Here is a 23,027-nt window from a genome sequence, read left to right as displayed (position 1 = left end):
CACCGAGCTGCATGTATAAACACTGTGGAGGTGTTGACCATTGCCATCTAGTTATTTTTCTAGAGGTGGCTAACATATAATTGTTTATGATGGTTCACACCTCCTTTTTCCTTCATCTTGTATTTATGCATGTGCCAGTCCCTGACACAAACCCAAATTACACTTTTTACTAAGGATTTAATTTTGGCTGTATATTCAAACTTCCTTTTCAAATTTATAGTTTTTTTAGTATCTCTAAAGCAGTACTGAACCTAAAAACAAAAATGAATTTTATTGCAGCTATTCCATTCATAGATGCAGTGGCTTCATTCATTTTTTGGGGCTTTTATTCCTTTTATTTTATTCAGGTGATCCAGCCTGTAAGTCTTTTATTTTTCACTTTCTTTTAACAGACCAAGCATTTAGAGGGTTTAGACAAATGATTTACACATGGCAGGACTGAATTCAAAGACACCCCCCAAAAATCAAAGTAAAAGATGCTGCAGCAGGCTAGTCCATTTTACTGAAATTTAATTGCAGCAACTCCAAATGGTACTCATTAGTTTGCATGGCCCCCACATGCTTGTATGCATGCCTGATAACATCAGGGCATGCTCCTAATGAGACAACGGATGGTGTCCTGGGGTATTTCCACCCAGATCTGGACCAGGCATCACTGAGCTCCTGGACAGTCTGGAGGTGCAACCTGGTGGCATCGGATGGACTGAAACATGATATCCCAGAGGTGTTCTGTTGGATTTAGGTCAGGCGAGTGTGGGGGGCCATTCAATGGTATCAATTCCTTCATCCTCCAGGAACTGCCTGTATACTCTCACTGGGCATTGTCGTGCACCAGGAGGAACCCAGAATCTACTGCACCAGCGTGGGGTCTGACAATGGATCCAAGAATTTCATCCTGATACCTAATGGCAGTCAGGGTGCCATTGTCTAGCCTGTAGAGGTCTGTGCGTCCTTCCATGGAGATGCCTCCCCAGACCATCACTTACCCACCACCAAAACGGTCATGTTGAATGATGTTATAGGCAGCATAACATTTTCCACGGCTTCTCCAGACCCTTTCACATCTGGCACATGTGCTTAGGGTGAACCTGCTCTCATCTGTGAAAAGCACAGGGCAACAGTGGCGGACCTGACAATTCTGGTGTTCAATGGTAAATGCCAATTGAGCTCTATGGTGCCGAGCAGTGAGCACAGGGCCCACTAGAGCATTTCAGGCCCTCAGGCCACCCTCATGAAGTCTGTTTCTGATTGTTTGGTCAGAGACATTCACACCAGTGGCCTGCTGGAAGTCATTTTGTAGGGCTCTGGCAGTGCTCATCCTGTTCTTCCTTGCACAAAGGAGTAGATACTGGTCCTGCTGATGGGTTAAGGACCTTCTACGGCCCTGTCCAGCTCTCCTATATTAACTGCCTGTCTCCTGCAATCTCCTCCATGCTCTTGAGACTGTGCTGGTAGATACAGCAAACCTTCTGGCAATGGCACGTATTGATGTGCCATCCTGGAGGAGTTGGGCTGCCTGTGCAACCTGTGTAGGGTCCAAGTATCGCCTCATGCTACCAGTAGTGACACTGACCCTAGCCAAATGCAAAACTAGTGAGAAACAGTCAGAAAAGACGAGTAGGGAAAAAAAAGTCAGTAGCCTTCACCTGTAAAACCATTCCTGTTTTGGGGGTTGTCTCATTGTTGCCCACCTAGTGCACCTTAGTGCTACTTAACTGACCAGATCAATATCCCAGGAGATTAATTGACTTGATGCTATACTCTGATTAAAAAGTGTTCCTTTAATTTTTTTGAGCAGTGTATATCATATTTACTTGTTTTAAGCTTTTTCTACATTCCTTCAGTTACTTTCTGATTTCCAGGCTTAGGCAAATGATATCATACATCTTAGAAGTCTGCTAGTATATGGCCAGCTTGAGAAGACACAACTCTAGTTCCTGCATGCAAGGATGGCTCTATAGAATGCTGCAAGAGAAAGAAGCCACCCTGCACCCAGAAACCTGGGCAGTGGTCATGGCTGAAGCTTAAAATGGAACATAGGCATGATGTAAACACTCAGTAAGTGATTACATCAGCTGCAAAAGTGTTTAAAAAAACCGAGAATTTAATACCACCAAGGTCATCATGTCAGCCTGGCAACCAGCATTTTCAGAGGGAAAGGTCAGCAATGGAAGTGCACATACCTTCCAGGATTTTTTTTAAGAAACAAGAGTAATGTTTAATGGATAACTTCACCTTCTGTTAAAAAATAATGCATGCACATTCTTATACAGGTAAAAAAATGTGCATTTATTCCTTGGGAGCCTGGAAAGCATTGCACTTGAGATCAGCAGATCATGGGTGCAATGCCAGGCTCCTGCAGACTGTCAGTACACTGTCTGCCTGTACCTCTGATTCAGTAGGCAGTTACTGAATTCCATAAAGCTCAATAGACTATGAGAGCATTCACCAGCACCCTCGCAATTCATTGAGTACTACAACTTTGCTGTTGACGGTACTTGAAGGCATTCATTCCCAGGAAGCTGACTGAATGGCGGGGCCATGTGGGAGCAGCCCACACATTATTTTCAAATTGTGACAGTGGGTGAGAGGGTGAAAATCCCCCACCCACTGTCACAAGGAGGTGGGCTGGGGAGGAGGCTGCAGATGCTGGAACATGTTACATGTTCCACCCTAAAAATGGGTGGAACACGTAACATGTTCAAAAAGGTGAACTTATCCTTTAAAGTACACCTGTCATGAGGGAATTATGTGAACTGATCTCTGGATATCATGGCAATAGTTTGATTTCAATGCTTTCTGAGTCACTCTTCTGCAGAAAACATAGATAAAAGGCCTTGTTCATACAGAGTGTACTGAAGTGCACACCCCTGCAAAGGGCATGTTTGCCCACATGGGATGCCAAGGTGTTCCGTGCATCCCCATGCAGACAGTCCCATTTATATCAATTGGGATGCATTGGCTGCATTGAACAGCCGCCACACCAAATTTGACATCCGTTTGGGTACAAGTGCGTGTCCCCGAGTGTGATTTCAGGGACAAGCACCCACGTGTGCACCCACACAGATGTCAAATTAGGAGCAGTGACTGTGTCTGTGCAGCCGCTGCATCCCAATTGACTGCCTGCACGAGGATGCATGGAACATCTGTGCATTCTGTGCAGGCAAACACAGCCTTTTCTCATGCATATGCACTTTAGGAAGCCCACGTAAATGAAGATAATTTGAAAGTGCTAGAATGATATACTTTGAACACCTCCCATTATCCCTCTACTGCCTCTGATCAAAGAGCACATTCAGGCAGATGCCAGATCATATTTGACCAAAATCTTTACTGTATTAAATATAAAATAAAACATCACATTAGAGATAATCATTCTTTACTGAGTAGGAAACTGCCAAATGGAGCTGAAATCCAACAAATAATTTCAGAGCAAATTAGCATGTAATGTAGTTACCAGCATAGCAAGCAAAAGAATCAGACCATGACAAGCAACATCATTTTGGAACATGGCAGATTTTTAAAGAGATTAGTTAGCTAGAAGCATACAAATCATAAGTACAAACATAAGAAGGGAGGTTACAAAAGAAGGAATCTGAAGCTGTGTGCTTCACGAAGTTAAAGGTCAGTATTTTCAGTTAAAGAAAATAAATTTGGTTTGGTTGTCTGACTACTAGAAGCTGTATTTTATTTCAGTGCTATTTATAAAAGGAAAGAACCATTAATCGTATTAGAAAAGATCCAGCACAAAACATATCACCTGTCACCCCAAAGCAATCTTTTTTATGTGCAGAATATTTTTTTTTTTTTTCAATTGAATGGGTATAGGCAGCACCCTGGGGTATACTGCTGGAGAAAAGTTTGTTCTTGCTGCATAAACCTGTGGATTGAAAACCCAAAGGATTCACATTGTAGGGAACTGGGATGGAACCCTGTTCTGCCCAGGGGTGTATTTACTGCAAGGCAAAGAAGGTGTTTGCCTTGGGCTGCAATTTTCAGGGGGGGTGGCGCCGTCCCTGGAAGAAGGGACTCAGGTGGCAGATGACAGAAAATGGTGATCAGGTAAGGCACTGCCTGAGCTCTGCCAAGGGAACTGAGAGAGGCTGCAGGCTTCTGAAGGGTGTAGGTAGAGGCTGACTCTTGTTCCCACACAAGGGCGACACTGGGGATGGTTGGCTGCTTTCATTCCGAAGAGGTGCAGGTCAGCACTGGAAGAACGCATCTCTCTGTCTGTGGCTCCGGGGATGGTCGGCTGCTTTCTCTCTCTCTCCACTCTTTTTTTTTTTTTAATTTGGGGGGGTGGGTGCCTGATTTCTGTGTTACCTAGGGGAGCACAAGAACAATATAAAGGGAGACAATATAGCAACAAACCAAGTCAATACAAGAGGGTTAGGAGGGCCCTGCTCCTTGAAACTTACAATCTAAGAGGGAGGGGCTAGTGGTACAAAAGGTAGTAACTGTGGGGGATGGACTAGTAGGAGGAATAGAGATTCCATTATTAGCTGAGGGCAGGATAGGCTTCCCTGAGATAGGTTTTTAGAGATCGCCTAAAAGTGAGCAGAATAGGTGATAGTCTGATAAATTGCGGTATAGAGTTCCAGAGGATGGGGGAAGCTCTAGAGAAGTTCTGGAGATGAGCATACACCAACTCTAGTTTCCATAAAATCCACATGACCTTTTATAGGGAGAGTTCCACCACTGGAAAATGCGACAGCTACGGATGAGAAAATTAATTAGCAAGGTTACATATTTAGTGTTATTATTATTAAACTAAATTACTACTTATTATTAGAATTACTAAATATAGCACCAACAATGTACACAGCACTCTACAAATTGTACATTCATATCAGCCCCTACACTCAGAAGCTCATAATCTATAGTCTCTAGCTTACATTTATAGTAGGGCCAATTTACCTACCAGCATGACTTGTAGTAGCGTAGTGATTCAAACCAAGGGCCCTAGTGCTGCAAGGCAGGGAAGCTAACCACTAAGCCATTGTGCTGTCTTGGATTGAATGCTCTTGTTTGTTCATTAAAGGTATCCACAAAAATGTGATGTCACAGCTTCTTGGCTATGTTTGGCAGGTTCCACTAAGGTAGTATGCATGTTATTTGGGCATTAAGGGTTGCAGACTCAACCTTCATGTACAAACATTGCAGGAGCTCCCATTGGCCATTCTCTGTGTACATACAGTATAGAACTGGATTTCTCACTGTTACTTTAATCCAATACTGGTCAGATTGAGCCTGTTTTCTCATATTCACTATCACCCATACCTCACACAGTCCATTGCAATGTTCACTACGGAAGCCCTTACCAATTCTTGTCACTTTTCATGAATGCCATAGTATATTCACTAATTAACACTGTTCATGAAAAGCTGTATTCATTTTTTCGTAGTGGTCCGTAGTTGGTGGCATGGTCATTATCACACACATATTAGGGTTTGGTGTGAATACTTGTTTGCCAAAGTTGTTGTTGTTTAATCTCCTAAATAAAAAAACAACCAACCCATTTTTAAAAGGCCAAAACTAACACAGCAGAGCCAACATATGACCAAAAGGGCATAATGTACAGTATGTATCCAGAGCAGGACTTCTTTTAATATGGGCAGCTCTGGCACTAACTACAGCTTTAGGAAAATAAAACAAAAAAACAAAACGCTACTACACCACTAAACATACTACTACTACACCACTAACCCTACTACTACTACACCACTAAAAATGCCCTATTAATACTCTGAAAAGAAAGAACAAATTTGCAATTCATAAACTGATCTGAATTCATCTATCTGAATTATACCCCTCAGGTGCTTGACTTCCTTTATGAGTGCCATGTATCAATTATCAACTACACCATGCACTTCAGCAAAAAATGGTTCCTGCCAGTGGTAGCTGATAGGGGAGGTGTGTCTCCTATTGATGTTCTTCAAAGCAGTAGCTACATTTATTATAATAATAATTATTATTATTATTTTAATATAGGATTAATATAGCGCCAAAAGTTTGCACCGCTCTTTACAATATAAAGGGAGACAATACAGTTACAGTGCAATAAAATACAAGAGGGTTAAGAGGTCCCTGCTCATAAGAGCTTACATCCTAATAAGGCGGGGCTAGTGGTACAAAAGGTTATAACTGTGGGGGATGAGCTGATGGAAGCGATACAAGTTCAGTTAGTTCGAGCTGTTAGAGGCTTCCCTGAAGAGTTGAGTTTTCAGGGATTGCCTAAAGGCAGCCAAAGTACGACAGACCGAGGTAGAGAGTTCCATAGGATAGGAAAAGCTCTTGAGAAGTACTGAAGATGAGCATGGGAGGAAGAGACAAAAGAGCTTGAGAGCAGGAGGTCTTGAGAGGAGCAGAGAAGATGATTTGGGTGATATTTGGAGACAAGATTGGTGATGTAGCTTGGGGTAGAGTTGTGAATAGCTTTGTATGTTGTTGTTAGTATTTTCAATTTAATTCACTGGGCTATTGAAAGCCAGTGGAGGAATTTGCAGAGAGGGGCGGCAAACACTGAATGGTTAGTAAGGTAGATGAGTCTGGCAGCAGCATTCATGATAGACTGAAGAGTGGATAGCCTAAGGAGAGGTAGCCCTATGAGAAGGGAGTTGCAATAGTCAAGATGAGAGATAACAAGACAGTGAAAGAATAGCTTGATATTTTCATTAGTTAAAAAGGCGCAAATTTTAGAGATATGGAGTTATGGAGGTGAAGTCTACAAGCTTTTGACAGTAATTGGATTTGGGGCTGAATGACCAGATCGGAGTCTAGGATTACACCAAGTACTCTGGCATGAGGGGAGGTACTGATAGTTGTATTATTGATCTTTATACAAAAGTCATGGAGGGGGGGCACGGGCAGGGGGGATATTATCAGCTCAGTTTTAGAGAGATTTCGTTTAGGAAAGTGAGGTGACATCTATGCTTCTATGTCAGTTAGTAAGTTAGTAATGCGAGAGGAGACTGAAGGTGTAAAGTGAGGAGACAGAGCAGGGATGTAATGGAAGCACTGAATGGGCTTTCTCTAAAACAGTTAGTAAAAAGTCCAACCCGAGGCGATCATATTCTAGACTTAGTACTGACAAATGGGGATCAACTGTCTAATTTTGAGGTGGAAGAAAATTTGGGTTCTAGTGATCACCAATGTCTTTGGTTTATTATTAAAATAAAAACTGAAAAATCATATACAAAAACAAAAGTTCTAGATTTCAAAAAGATGAATTTTGCTGAAATGGGTGAATTTCTACAGAATGAATGGAAAGGCTGGAGTAAAACGACAGGAGTAAGTACTCAGTGGGCTCTGTTAAAGTCTACCATCCTAGAGGCAACTAGATTTTATGTCAGTCAAGTTAGTAAGAATAAACGGAAGAAAAAAAACAATATGGTTCACAAAAGAGATAAGTAGGAGATAAAGGAAAAAAAAAATCTGCATATAGGAGATTCAAGAAAATAGGAGGTGTAGCTCACAGAGAAGAGTATAAGAATTGATAAGGCCAAACACATTATCAGTGCTGCCAAAGCACATAAAGAGAAGGAAGTTGCTAAATCTATTAAGAAAGGAGATCAAACCTTTTTTAGATACATTAGTGATAGAAAGAAAAAATACGATGGGATCACTAAAATGAAAACTGGGCACAAAACTTATGTTAAGGGAGACCTGGATGTAGCAAACCACTTAAACAATTACTTTTGTTCAATCTTCTCAGAAATAGATTATCATAACAATAATACGTTAGGAAATCATATTGGTTCAAATAATGATGGTTCATTTTTAGGATTTCTGGAGACAGAGGTAGCAGAGGAACTAGCTTGGTTAAGGATTAATAAAGCAATGGGCTCTGATGGTATTCATCCAAGAGTTCTAAGAGAACTTCGAGGTATAATTGTTGAACCATTAACTGATCTTTTTATTCAATTTCTTCTAACAGGAGAAGTTCCCCCATGACTGGCAGACAGCTAATATTGTACCTATCCACAAGAAGGGCAGCAAGGTAGAAGCTGGTAATTACAGGCCAGTGAGTTTAACAGTTGTAGTCAAGTTAATGGAATCACTCCTGAAAAAAGGATCATTGATCACTTAAAAACACACACCTTGCTGGATCCAAACCAGCATGGCTTTACCAATGCCAGATCATGTCAGACTAATCTGATTGGATTTTTTTACTATATTACCAATGTTTTTGACCAGGATGGTGCTGTGGACATAATCTTGATTTCAGGAAGGCATTTGATACAATTCCACATAATGATGTAATACAAAAGTTGTACAAGCTAGGACTTAGCCCTTGGGTGGTTCAATGGATATGCAGCTGGCTAAAGGATAGATACCAAAGTGTGGTTGTAAATGGGGTTCATTCGGAACAGAGACCAGTCATTAGTGGTGTACCACAAGGCTCTGTACTAAGTCCTGTTCTATTTAATCTATATGTAAGTGATATAACTAAAGGTTTGTTGGGTAAGGTATGTATTTTGGCTGATGACACAAAGGTGTGTAATAGGGTTGATATCCCTGGAGGTGTTTGTAACATGGAACATGATTTGGCATTGCTGTAAGATTGGTAAAAAAGTGGAAATTGCAGTTCAATGTTTCTAAATGTAAAACAATGCACTTAGGGAAAAAGAATCCCTTGAGAGAGTACAGCATTGGGGGTACAGTATTGGCCAGCACTTCAGAGGAAAAAGACTTGGGGGTACTTATTTCAGATGATTGCAAAATGAGCAAACAGTGTGGCCAGGCAGTGGGGAAAGCGAATAGAATTCTACGATGCATCACTAGAGGGGTCACCAACAGGAGGAAGGAGGTTCTGATTCCCCTATATAGATCTTTAGTTCGACCTCATTTAGAATACTGTGTCCAGTTCTGGAGACCTCATTTACAAAAAGATATTGATAGGATAGAACGAGTCCAGAGACAGGTAACAAAAATGGTGACAGGTCTGGGGGATAAAACATATCAAGATCGACTTTAGGAACTTAACTTGTACAGTCTGGAGGAAAGAAGGGAAAGGGGAGACATGACTGAAACCTTTAAATACATCAAGGGGGTGAATAAGGTTCAGGAAGGCAGAATTTTCAACACAAAATCAAAATCAATAACACGGGGACATGGCCTTAAACTAACTGGAGGAAATGCAAAACTAATCTCAGAAAGTACTATTTTATTGAAAGAGTAGATCAAGCATGGAATAAACTTCCAGCAGAGGTAGAGAGCCAGTCAACAGTAAATAGCTTCAAACATGCTTGGGACAAGCATTGTCTATACTCAGACAAAAGAGTAAAAAAAAATAAATAAATAACACCCCCCCCAAAAAAAAAAAAATGGGCAGGCTCAATGGACCACTCGGTCTTTATCTGCCATCACTCTTCTATGTTTCTATGTAGATTTGGGTGTCATTAGCATAGAGATGGTATTGAAAGCCATGGGAGGTTATCAAGTGACCAAGAGAGGAGGTGTAGATGAAAGAGGATGAAACTCACAAACATGGCATAAATGTAAAGCTTAGTGGAACGGTAGAGATGGCCATAACAGTGGCAGGGGTCTGACCGTCAGTATGGTCAGCTTGCTGACGTGTTTCCAGGACGAGTCCCGTACTGACATGTTTGTGAGTATGTTTTCATCCTCTTTACCTTTTATAAACCTTGGATAATGCACTAGGGGTTTCCGCCTCCTGTTTGCTCTTTTTTCAGTTGTTGATTTCCCTATCTGAGGAGGGCAGCATCTCTGAAAGGCTATCCATAGGCGATTTTGGTCCTGGTTCCCCTGGCTTTCCTTTGTCATTTGATCCCTGGTGGGCTGGAGAGTTTATTCTGATATGCATTTTTGCGTTTGATGCTTTCTTCAGTGCTTTTTGCAGGTTGTTTTGCATTTTTCTACTTGCGTTTTTGACCAACATTACCATGTTTTGCATTTTGTTCAGCTCTTTTTTTTTTGTTTGTTTGTTATCTTAGAGTTTTTTTTGTTGCTGAGCAGAATAAAACTGCAAAATGCGGTAAAAATGCACTACCATGCATTTCAGCAGCTTCTCCATTGAACTTTATTGTAGCAAAAAAGCTGCTTTTTGCTTTTAAAAAAGTCCCTGACCCTTTCCAAAAATGCAGCAGCTCAAAAAAAACATAGATGTGAACATGTTCCATAGCAAACCATGTTAAATGGACTGTAGTGTGTTTCTACAAAAAGCACTAAAAAACACATTGGTGTGAACAGAGCCTAAAAGACAACTTGTTTTACACTACATTTGACAATATCTTTCAAAAATAAAAATGCCTGGATTTTAGCATTACATACCAAGTCACAAGACAAAAAAATGCATAATTACCATTATATTTACATTTAAACCACAACATATACTGACTAATCTATATTTAATCAGGGCAGAGGCAGGAAGCAAGGTGACTACATTGTTAGGTCCTATGTAGGGGTGGACTGACAACTCATGGGGCCTCCGGGCAATAGGGGATCATGGGGCCCCTGTGTCCTTGCCCAAACTCAAAAAAGCCTATGAAAAAGGTACCAAGGGCATCTCATGGGGCCCCTTACTGACCCCGGGCCCATGTTTCCGAGTTGTGGGTCCAAATATCATCAGGGAATGATCTGCATGGCGCTTATGTGGTTGTTCTGTGTTATTGTAGGTTTGCTCTATGGATAAAGATTTCCTTTATAAACCAAGCTGGTAGGAATTATGAATGATTCTTTGTCTTCTGTAGATCACTGCCAAATATTTCAGTGCTACATACATAGAGTATTTAAATTATATACATATAAAATATGTTAAATATTTGAATATGAAATATTTTATCTAATAATAGTAAATGTATGCTAATGTTTGAGCTTTAACACTATAAAGCTATGCTGAAAATGTATTTAATATAAGTAACCGGTTATTGTGTGAGAACCTGGCTATCATTCATCAGATCAGTCCAAGCTGGGGATACTTTTAATGTCCTCAACTCATCTTCAGAGCACTTAAAGGGGCACTTTTATGGAACCACCACTATTCTTCTGTGAAATACTTAACAGTTTTATTACAATCCACCTTGACAACTTTAAATGCCTCTACTTTATGAGTATGGTAATGGATTCCTCATTGCTCACTGACCAGACATTTTCTGTCTCCAGGGTTTAAAAGTTGGCATACCTGCCGACAGTCTTTTTCCTTTTAGGGACTTGTGGTTTATTGCTGAATTCACATTGTAATTGCTTTACTTTGGTCTTATTTTACATTTAGCTATTAATAATATCTTATTGGTGGCTTCATAATTGTAAACCGCAGAGCTGTTTAACTGGCCTGAGCAATGGTTTTATATCATTGTGGCATATCACAATTGTTATTTTAGAGACTGTTTGACAACATATCAGTGTTCTAAGGATATTAAAATGTAACCAAAGTGATTGTGAACTATTTCAGGGTCTTCATGTTTAAAGTTTACTAATTAGGACTTTAGATCTTAGCAGCATGATGTATTTTGAATTACTTTTTGTATTCTCAATCAGGGCTTTATATTGTTCTATTAATGCACATTGTCATTGTGGTTTCTTGTACAACCCTTCCATGTCCCCTGCACATAAGCCAGTGATCTAAATTTAATGAGCTGATACATCCATTATGGATTAGTGTTGAAATATATGTGATAGATTAACATTTCCTGTACAGCCTTCTCCTTCTTCTACAGGTTTCTTAGTGGATAGAGGTTATGTGACCTCAATGACTGTGATTCATTCTTCAAAACATCATTAATGTGACTCTTCATAAAGAATCTAGACACAACTTTTCATCATCTATAAAATGTCTAATTTGCTTATTCAGCTAAGGCTTTTAATCTAAACTACTGATCCAGTCCAATAAAACTTGCAACATATACTCATACATTAAATATAGAGGCTTCCCAACCCCTTCCCCCCAGACCTTTAAGCATAACACATGCTATATGGAGGCAGCCTGGCTCAGAATGGGCTTTTCACTGAAATGAATGGAGACCAGATTAACAACCAACAGTAGTACATGTTCACCTAATTAAAAAAAAAGTATAAATTAACGTATTTATTATTGTATTTTTATTTATTACAGGTATGTATACAGCACCGCCAGCTTACACAGCGCTTTACATATACAGTATATAATGTACATTCACATCAGTCTTTAACTGAGAATGTACAATCTAAGGTGCCTAACTCACATTCATACATACACATACCAGGGCCAATTTAGACAGGAGCCAATTTACCAACCAGCATGTCTTTCTTTAGAGTGTGGGAGGAAACCGGAGTACCCTGAGAAAACCCACACAAGCACAGGGAGAACATGCAAACTCCAGGCAGGTGGTGCTGTGGTTGGGATTTATTTATTAATTTTACGGTTCTTCCCATAGTAAATAAATATGTACAAAACCACTATCTATTTCCTTTAAAGTATTGAATATAAATTCAGCCATTAAAATCTCTAGCTCAAACATGATTTTTAAAGTTAATTCTCAATATTTTGTAATTTTTAACCTTTGATAAAATATGGTGATCCTGCCTTGAAGGTCCTTGATCTGGCACTTCCTTTTGCAGAGAAACAGGGATTTGCTTAATTTTACCATATTTTATTATTTGAAAGCAGTGTATTATTTTTTCACTTAACTTTATTCCTATCAAAAGGGAGCTGATTATGTGATTACAATACTTGTGTGACAGGTTCTCTTTATATAGACCACTGATGCCTCCCCTGCAAAAGGCATAGCAGATTGGAGACAAAGGGTTTGACTTACAAATAGGTAGTTTACTTTGCAAGAGAATGTTGCCTTAGCTTAGTGCATGCGGTAACCATTCATTTTCCAAAGAATACCAAATTTTATGCAAGGAACATAAAAAAACAGCATTTTTGCTTGTACGTGATTGGAAGATGCAGAGTTTTACTGAGGAAAAAATTTCCATGCAAAGTGAAACTTTCCTTGCAATGCTAACAGCGTTCAGTAAACCAACTCCAAAGAGCCACTGATCCACTCCTCATGTAACCACAACCAACCAGGAGCTGATCGCTATGAATCATCAAAACACGATCTATGAATGGAGGGATGGACCTTTCAATCATCCACTCATCTTTCATTTATAGATCATGTTTCTTTCATAGAATCTGTAGAAAAATGGCTTCTATGAATGGAGAAGCTTGGCAGAAAGAGCATGCATATTTGCGAATTCTTGATGAGTGCCCTTGACCTTTTCCTTATTAACTCCTGCTATGCTAGAAGACTATGGCGGTGCAGGTAGGGAGGGCATCAGTGGAGGAAGATTTCTGCTTTCTGCTTAACATGGACACAGCAGCACATGAGATACATCTCACTGAAAATAAGCAATATCCCTTGTGCTTATTATTATTTTTTTTTAAGTAAACTTAGGCTTTAAATTGCATGGCTAGGTCTAAATTTAGCAGAAACAAAGAACACAGGCTGAGACTATACAATGAGAATTAAAGGCAAATTTGTCTTTATTAGATTTTGTGTCAAATTAAACAATATATAGCAAGAAAATAATAAGAACATCAACAATGGAATGGGCAAAAAACAACAACATAGGTATCAGTATGATCCATGGGAATGAAGGAAGATGAATCCAAACATAGATACAAGAGGGGCATCCCCAGACAGGCGATATTCAACAATAATGAGATAATTCCATAAAACCAAGAGAATACACCCAGACAGAGAGGAAAGAGAGAAAAGGAGAGAAGAGAAAAAAAGGGGGGGAGGAAAAGGGGGAGGGGAGACACCAGATGAAAAGATATTGAAGGAAGAGAGGAAAGAAAAGGAAGAGGGTCGGGAGACAGGAACGGCAACAAGTGGAGACAAGGTGATCATCCATCAGTATCCCATCAGAATGATCCCTCCGGACCATAGGGCTACACCGATGAACATGCTAGAATGAAAAAGACTCAGGGGAGTAGGGCTCAACTCAATTAAGGCACAACAGGGGAACACAAATCTTGGGGAGACGAAGAGGAGGAGAAATGGAGCCAGACTGACCACAGCAACTTATGTTTATCGTAGGTATTACAATGAGAATTAAGATACTAATGTATATGGGATACAGCAGTATAAAATTGGTTTAATCAAGGATAATAGGCCTAACTGGGGTATGCTAAACTTTTATTTTATCAATGGGGACAAGGGGGTGCGGTGAACATGAATGATATAATATGTGATGGATTAAGTGAACTTATTTATTGCTTTCAAATAATGCCGAACAAAGGCAGTTCGAAGAAGTCAAGTAATAAGTAAATGCTTCACATTGAGCATCACAAAGAAAAAAAATATAAAAAAATCCCTCTCTATCCCTACAGTAGCATCCAATACATTGACACTCTGGCTGCCCTGTGCCCCCCTTTTATAACGAAAGGGCTGACTTATCCAAAAACCCCCTTATTGGTCATTTTTAAGCCTGCTGCCCATAGTTAAAAGGCCATGCAGTTCATTATGAAATAAAGAAATTCTCTGGGCAAATTTGCACATAAATTCAGTGGGACATTGTATCTTGAATTTGCAGAATTCACCTCAAACCCATGATAATGGTGATCCCAGATCTCATCCCTAATGAAGATAAGAATATCTAGCATTTTCTCTCAGTCAAAGGTTACTTTAAGACACATTTATAGGATTCAGATTAATATCTTACGTGGCTATATTAAAAACAAGAATTAATACCAGAGAATTTAAACTTTCTTTAACAACAAACATACATTTTGTACTATTTGTATGTGAAATAGAAAACACACTCCAGTAAACATTTATTTATTATTCCATATTAGGCTTGATTCATGAAGTTTTACAAATAGGACAAGAATCGTTATTTTCGCCCATTTGACATTTATTTTTAATACTCATTAAAGTAAGCAGAAAATAATTCACTTTTTAAAAAATGATTCTTATTGATGTGTTTTAACTATCATCTTCATTCATTCAGAGACTGAATATCTGGAAGAATGCAAAACATCATTTAGGATTCCAGAGCAATGGCACGGTGTTAGGGTCCCAACCTAAAAAGTTGGAGTACCCCTTGAATGGTGTATGGGGAAATAACCTGAATAACCTGATCTTACAACTTGCCCCCCGGTTATACAAGCATTTTATGTTATCAAAAATTCACAAGCTGAGCTCTGTTTGCTTCCAGTAATCTTGGGGGAGGTGACATTCGGACAGCTAGATACAGCAGTTATTATATCATAAAATTCTTAGATTCCATGACAACCTGGTTTTAATGTGATCTATTATTCCCTAGGCTAAGACCCCGTGAGATCTATGTTTAAAGGGTCAGTAAATTAAACCATGGTTAGACATAAAAGAAACATAGGTCTGGGAAAGGTTAGGGAAAACTACTCCAAATATTTCCTAGAAATCGTCTTATGTGTGCATTCTAAAGATTGATGCCCATGTAACTGTAAAATAGAAAATTTGATATGTCTATATTGGCACTCAGCCTAAGTTAAAGTGCTTTTATATTGATTTACAGAGTCCAAGCTGTTCTACCTTTTATTCATATAGCCAATATGAACAGATCTTCCTTTCAGTTATCTTCCCCCTTTTTTACACGTAAAGTCTAATTAGTGTAAGGTTTAGAAGAGCAAAGGTAGTGTAACACCCTTGCTGTCATGTCAGCTGCAGGATGTTAAAACCAACACAAGATGGCAGTGTCCTGCAACTCAGTCACATACCCTCTGGTAAAAGCTTTATGGATTTTATAGGCTGAATGGCAGGACTTTGTTAGAAGGCTGCTAATTGGGGGGCTACATTTTTCCCAGAAGAGCTAGCATGTGGGTGGAGGCATATAAATCTGGAAGAACAGGAAGTGAGAGGGGAGACAGTTGAAGATAAGAAGCAGAGAGAGAGTTGATAAATCAGAAAAAAGTGCAGCGCTAAAAAAAATATATATATATCAAAGAACAATAAATTGGTGGAAAATGACTCTCTACGCTTTCGCATTATACTGAATGAGAATAAATTATGAGTGACTTAAGTGAACAAACAGCAATAGATAATGCTATATATGAAGCGCTCTAAGGCGGCGCTATAGCGAAGTGAAAAAACACAATAATATGCAAGAGTATACTGTAGCGCTGAGATTGCAGCATAATGGTGACAAATATCGTGACTGTAGTGATACAAATCAACAAATGAAACAAAATGAAGCAAATATGAACAAAATGCAAAACCAATAATCAATAGTGTAAATAAAGTCCAATAGAATATTGTGACATCCAGTGATAAGTGAATCTGTGATAAATTCTTCTTTATAATGCACAAAATAATACATAAAAAATTTGCATAGAAAGCAATGGTAATACTATCCTCCAGAACAGATGACCCTATTTCACCATCAGGCACAGATATGAAGCTGTCATACATCAGAAATGGGAGATGCCTCCAAAAGAACGTTTGTACTCGGCATAAACAATTAGCTACACCTTGAAGGGAACAGCTCACAAAAGAGCCTAGAAACCTCTAATGGTGTAGTATTTTTATTAAAATAATGAAAGCATCTACATGGAGCATAAACACTGGTAAAATCACTTACAAAGATGGCCACCGGACCATCATATGGATGCAGCGGCATGATGTCAACACGTAGGCACGTTATCAAAGGGAGAGAGAGTTGTGCTGACTGCTGAAGAATCAGACCAGGCCACAGAGCCAGAGAGAGGAGAGGCAAGAAGGAGTCACTGGCCACCAGCCTTGCCACCCTGTTCAGCGATACAGTCTGCCAGCAGGTGACCCAGAGTGCGGTGAACGAATGGAATGCTGCAAGTGAGGCTGGAGAATCATCCGCTGACAGACAGAGACAGCCAGAACCAGCTGGAAGCCACCGATAGGATGAGAGAGTCCCATACACCAGTTTTGCAAGAGAACACTAACATTCTCCTCATACTTTACCTACTCTACCTGCACACAGTTGTGGACATTGCATTCAGTTGGCATGTGTTGAGGCCTAGTTCACTTGGCCGCTATTGTTGGACACATTTGCAGCACAGTCCCATCATCAGAGATGACCGCAGTGCATGCCTTCTGCAGGTCATATCACATTAGTGCTCTCTTAACCATTCTAAAAGAACTTTTACCACCATTGCCATTAGTTACTGCAGCTCAGACAGGAGTTGTCCTATGCCAACAAGCCTTATTGCCAGTTTGACACCTTATTTACCTAAAGCTGCACTTTTCTCAGTGCATTAAAGGGGATAACACCCAAGACAAGTGCCACATAAAGGGAAAGTACTTGTTCATTCTTCTTCCTTCCTTTGTGTTGATCCTGTAAGGAATTGTCACCTACCTCACTTCCTTGTTCACCAACTGGGCCCCAGTGAGCGCACAGAAGAGTCCATACTGCATTTAAAGGGACATTGACTATCTTGGTCAAAGAGCTCTTTTATATCAGATTTAGGCCTTGCCATTATATTCTGAGGGCCCAAAGTGAGCTGGTTTTCTTTCTACTAGTTTTCATTGCTCACTGGGGTTGACATCACCTCAGGTTGAAGGTATTTTGGTTGACTTCTGAAAAGCAGGCCTGCTAACACTGATTGAGATTCTATTGGATGTGTTGTTGCTTTGATTAAAGTTGCTAAGAGTAATCATTGCCATTCCATGTACATTCCATACCATTTTGTAATGTTAACCAAGCTTACATTGAAGTGAATATAAAGCTCATATCAGTTTACTTGTGTGTGAGTCTACTTTCTGGTGGTAATTTACTCTGGTCAAAAGGAGCCTGAAAATAACTCATCAACTCCTAAGGGGGGTAGTGCTACAGTAGGAGAAAAAAAAGAGGAAAATAGTATAAAAGCCATGAAAAGATTTAAAAGACAATGCACACATGCAGCAGAAGGTGTAGACAACTGTCAAGCAGGCTGACATAAAGAATGATAAGTAGGACTGATATTAATAAATGTTGATCCTCTTTCTACCACAAAACATCAGCAGGATATATATAAATGATATTCAGTTGTTTGGAATGCAGTTGAATTCCTGTCTGTATGCAGAGTGACTGTCAGCACATTATAGTGATTGACGCACCAATACCGACACAATAAACTGTAACGTGTAAATAAGTGATGAACAAATCCAGGCATGGAAATCAAGACCCAGTTCAGACTGATTTGCTGATTACCTCCCTTGGTGATAATACTACTCCACGTTCCCTCCAGTTCTGTGCATATAAGTAACGCTTAGACCAGCCTTTCCTAACACGAGTTTTGTAGGATCCTGGAGTTCCTCCTGAATTTGCTCTGGATTCCTTAAGCAGTTAGCTATGGTGAATTGCTCTCCCACGTAAACTGACCAACAGTACAAAAGGGCAATTTTCCACTGACCACCAACATCAGGGATTGCAGTTACAATGACAAGTTAAGCTGGCCATACATGACTCAGTTTTGTGCGCTCAGCCAGTGGGCTGAATGCAAAAAATGTAACTGATTTCTCCAGCCTTACATTCAAGGTGAATGTGGGAATCCCCCGCTATGTCATTGTATGGTGACAGCAGGAATCCCCCACCATCAGAATACAATGATCAATGCTGCAGCTGATTGAAGCAAAATTTTACAAGCTGGTTTATGAGAAGTCAATCATTAGATCGACTTCTCATGAATGGGAACAGTCATAGATAGATTGAAATTCAGCCAGTCCCTGCTAAATCGACTGAATTTTGATCCATCTATGGACAGCCTAAGGCTAGGTTCATACTGCTGCTATTTGATTTTGACCTGACTTTCAGTACGATTATGTAGTGCAAATTGGATGCTACTTTGAAGTAGTTTGCATATTCTATGGGGTCAAATCAATCTGGAATCACACCAAAGTAGTACAGGAACCTCTTCCAAAATTGTCCTGTGCCGAATTGGATTGATGTGATTGAAAACAGTGTGATTTCCATTGTCATCTGAATCTGTGCGATGCAAGTAACATCTGAAATCACACTACTGTAAATGGAGGCTAAGGCACAACAGAACTTTCTTGAACTATTTTTTCTTTGTTTGTTGTTAATATTAATTTAATTACTGAGAATAATGTTGTCATATACAGCAGGCTGGTGTTAAAAAATGTTCTGCCATAGATGTGAAATACTCCATGCATGCCATGGTCTTTATTATTTTATTTAAAGCTTTGTGCAGTTTACTGATCATGCTAATGTACCATGAACTGTAGGTGTAATAGTTTTTCATCAGGGGTTCCCCCAAGAACTATTGAGTGGCATTGACCACCAATGTGGAGTGGGTTGGGAGTTAACAGCACTTCCAATGACCACCAATCTAGGAAGTTTACAACATTGACACTTATCATCAAAGCAGGTAGGGGGGTTACAACATTAGTAGTCAGCTTGGATTTAGCTGCTAGAAAAATCAGGCAAAACAGAAAAAGCACAAACGATCTTATCTGTGAAGATCCAAAGAGAAATCATCTGGCCTAAGATTTCTACCACATAAAATTGACTTTGAAGTGTCAATAAGCCCAAAAGTGACTGGTTATGAGCATGGAAGGCTGGTCTACCCAACACTCTGTTATATTTCTTAAGGATACTGTTAACAAGATCCTGGAATAGTCCTTAGGCCTGCATATTAGAAGGGGATCCCAATCTTCTTGTTGGATTTCTTATTTACTCTATTATCACATAGAATTCAGCAGGAGGAACTGGTCCCAGCATGGTGAGAATCCAAAAACTCCAATTTGAGCAAAAACAGAGAAAGTACTATAATTATGACAACGTCAATAGAAATGTAAACCCTAAAAAGATATAAGAAGCTATGTAGCAGCCCACCTGACTCCACCAGTAAATTAAATATAATTAAAAGGATATCAAGGACCATCTGGCGTTGGTAAGTACCACCGGCTTTTTAGAACTGGGTAACTGTACACTTAGGAGCTACCTTTCTTTTCAGGTTCTGCTTTCTGAAAGCATAGCCATGCTCCTCAACAGGTTGCTTGGACAGCAGGCAATCTGTTGTGGGATGAGGGTGTGCCTGCCATTTATTTATGTATTTATTTACGGTACTTATATAGTGCTGTCAATTTACGCAGTACATTCACATCAGTCCCTAACCCTCAAGGGGTGTACAATCTAAGGTACCTAACTCACATTCATACATACACATACTAGGGCCAATTTAGACAGGGTCCAATTAACCTAGCATGTCTTTGGAGTGTGGGAAGAAACCAGAGTACCCGGAGGAAACCCACACAGACACAGGGAGAACATGCAAGCTACAGGCATGTGGTGCCATGGTTGGGATACGAACCAACAACCCTATAACTGCCAGGCAGAAGTGCTTACCATTTAGCCACTGTGCTGCCCACATTTGCTGCCATGAGAGATTCCCTGGGCTTCTATTATTATTATTATTATACAGGATTTATATAGCGCCAACAGTTTGCTCAGTGCTTTACAATATAAAGGGAGACAACACAGCAACAATACAGTCCAATACAAGAGGGTTAGGAGGGCACTGATCCTTGGAGCTTACAATTTAATAGGGAGGGGCTGGTGGAACAAAAAGGTAATAACTCTGATGGCTGAACTGATGGGATAAATAGAAGATTCAGTTATTAGCGGAAGGAAAGATAGGCTTCCCTGGAGAAATAGGTTTTCAGAAATCGCCTAAAATTGAACAGAGTAGGAGATAGTTGGACAGATTGGGTTAAAGAGTTCCAGAGGATGGGAGAGGCTCTGGAGAAGTCCTGGAGACGAGCATGAGAGGAGACAAAGGAGCCAGAGAGCAGGAGGTCTTGGGAGAAGCAGAGAGGATGGTTTGGATGATATTTGGAGACAAGATTGGTGATGTAGTATACAATACCTAAATATTTCAGTCTCCTGACAGGTTTGTGCCTGTAAATTGGCAGGTAAATACATTTTTCATACTTGAACTCAATTTTTTATTTTCTATAGATACACACATATATAAATATTGTTTGCTCCTTATACTTTGGCATGACAATTGAAAGGCTGGAAGTCAAAATCAAGCAAGGAATATTTACCCATTTTGAAGATGAAGAGCATGACCAAATGTGTTCAAAAACCAACTATAGCAGAAAGAGGAGTTTCTGAAGTTGAAAATATCAATTTACTTATCAAAGATGCATTCCTACTGCAGCTTGATATACGATTTCTCCCTGAAGTCATTCATCCGTGATACTACAATAGAATTTGAAAAGAGCCTGGGTTGAAGAGCACCAAACCGTGCACAGAGACTATATTACAAAAAGGCACAACACACAACTAAACATCAGAAGTCACTGCGGCATGCAGAATAGGAATTCTCTGCAAAGCTGTATCACAAATTATGATAAACTACTCTGCAAAATAATATACATTAGAAATGATCACAACTAGAAGTATGTAAATTATTGTTAATTCATTCAAAGAAATCTGAGAAGGTATAGTTATAGTTATGCTTTAAGTAGGTATAGAATGTAATGACAGAGCGCATGAGATTACATGTACAAAATAACATGCTATGCTGTACTTTTTAAATGCGGCCTTTGTGAAGGAGTAAGAAAACACTAAAAGTCTGTGAGTAGACATGTCAATGTCAGAAAGACAGCCAGTTTTCCTATAGCTTCAGCATTACCATCCCAATAGCTGAACCAGCCTTTTTGTGGATAGAACTGTATACATGTAGTATAAAGATATCCATCAGACCATCAATTTTAACGTCAATCACTCAAAAGATTATATATGAATTTTATTTATTTTAGGGTTATTTATTTTCAAATGCCTACCTTGTGTAGACATCTAAAAGCCCTGAGAATGCTGCTGGGTGCGATTGTTTTGGAAGTGACATCAACAGCCCCAGTAGACTTGGAACAGAGAAGAGATGTGAAAAGAGGGAGGGGTCTGTGCTAGGATATTGACTTTCCTGAAGTAATCAAATCTGCTAGCATGTTCAGATACACAAATATCAGGAAAAATAATTTACGGGAAGGGAAAGAAGGCACAAGTAGGCATTTGAAATAGTTGTGCCATGCTTGATTACCTACCCCCTACACACATTTTCTACTACAGTGAAATGAGCAGTCCTTGGAGGAGATAGGGGGTGGGTAATCAAATCACATACAGTCTGATGTAAGAGCGATCCTATGTAATTTGCTGTATGGAGGAGCACTGTTCTGACAGGAGACAGGAAGTAAAGAGCGCAGCACAGCCTGCACCTCCTCCCTGCTCTGTAGAGATTTCCTGCATGTAAGTTGAGGGGATTTTTTGTGATAGGAGGGGGGTGGGGAGATTTGTGCTAGGAGGGGGGGATTTGGGTAAGGAGGGAGTATTTGTGCTCGGAAGAAGGGTAATTTGGGGGGGGGGGCGGGTTGCTGGGAGCAGGAATTTGGTAGAATTTGTACTAGGAGGGAATTGGAGGGGATTGGAGCTGGGAGGCGGGATTGGGGGGGGGGTGGAGATTTGTGCTGGGAGGGGGAAATTGAGTTGTGAGGGGTGGGAAATTTAGCATTTTTGTTGAAGGAGAATGTTGGCTTTCATGCAAAATATTGCTTAGGGGGTGAGTGTGCTGGTTTTTTCTTTTTTTTTTGAGGGGGTGGAATTTATGCTGAGACTGAACAATGCTCACACATTGGGCGTCACAGTTTGTCATCTTTTCCTTAGGCGCTAGATGGCCTTGTCCCAACACTGCCTGCACTACACACAGCACTCAACAGATCTCCTCCCCACACAGCACATAGCTGGGATCAGATTCCCTTACAGACATAGCCTCAATCTGCATAGTGTGTAGCTGGCTGCTATGGTGCAGTTCTGACCTATGAAATTCCCAGATAAGAACAGCAGTGCAACTTCAGTAGCCAGCTACACACTATGTGCTGTGTGGGTAGGAAGAGATTGGTTGAGTGCCCAGGCTGTGTGTAGTGCGAGAATGGGAGAAGGCGCTCTACTGAGTGCTCTGCCAGCAGTGACCCTGTCCTCTGCTCTGCTGACCTTTGTCTTCTGCCCTGCTGATCCCTGTACACTGCCCTAATGACCCCTGTCCTCTATCCTGCTGACCTCCTGTACCCTGCCTTACTGAC

At 40.1% G+C, this 23,027-nt stretch overlaps 1 protein-coding gene across 1 annotated transcript; it reads left to right on the top strand.

The window, feature by feature from the left end:
• Positions 1–7,008: 7,008 nt before the first annotated feature.
• LOC149460552 (uncharacterized) lies at positions 7,009–15,153 on the top strand. Its single transcript, XM_089679551.1, has 3 exons — positions 7,009–7,356; positions 7,471–7,800; positions 14,944–15,153. The coding sequence occupies exons 1-3, from the start codon at positions 7,009–7,011 to the stop codon at positions 15,151–15,153; spliced, it is 888 nt and encodes a 295-aa protein (XP_089535677.1).
• The last annotated feature ends 7,874 nt before the right edge of the window (positions 15,154–23,027 follow it).

The sequence above is a fragment of the Staurois parvus genome, unplaced genomic scaffold, assembly GCF_062004578.1.
Source record: "Staurois parvus isolate SC_StPar_1 unplaced genomic scaffold, SC_StPar_1.0 ptg000226l, whole genome shotgun sequence".
In the NCBI taxonomy this organism is placed as follows: Eukaryota; Metazoa; Chordata; class Amphibia; order Anura; family Ranidae; genus Staurois; species Staurois parvus.
Note: the sequence above shows the minus strand (reverse complement) of the source record. Positions and strands in the feature narration are given on the sequence as shown.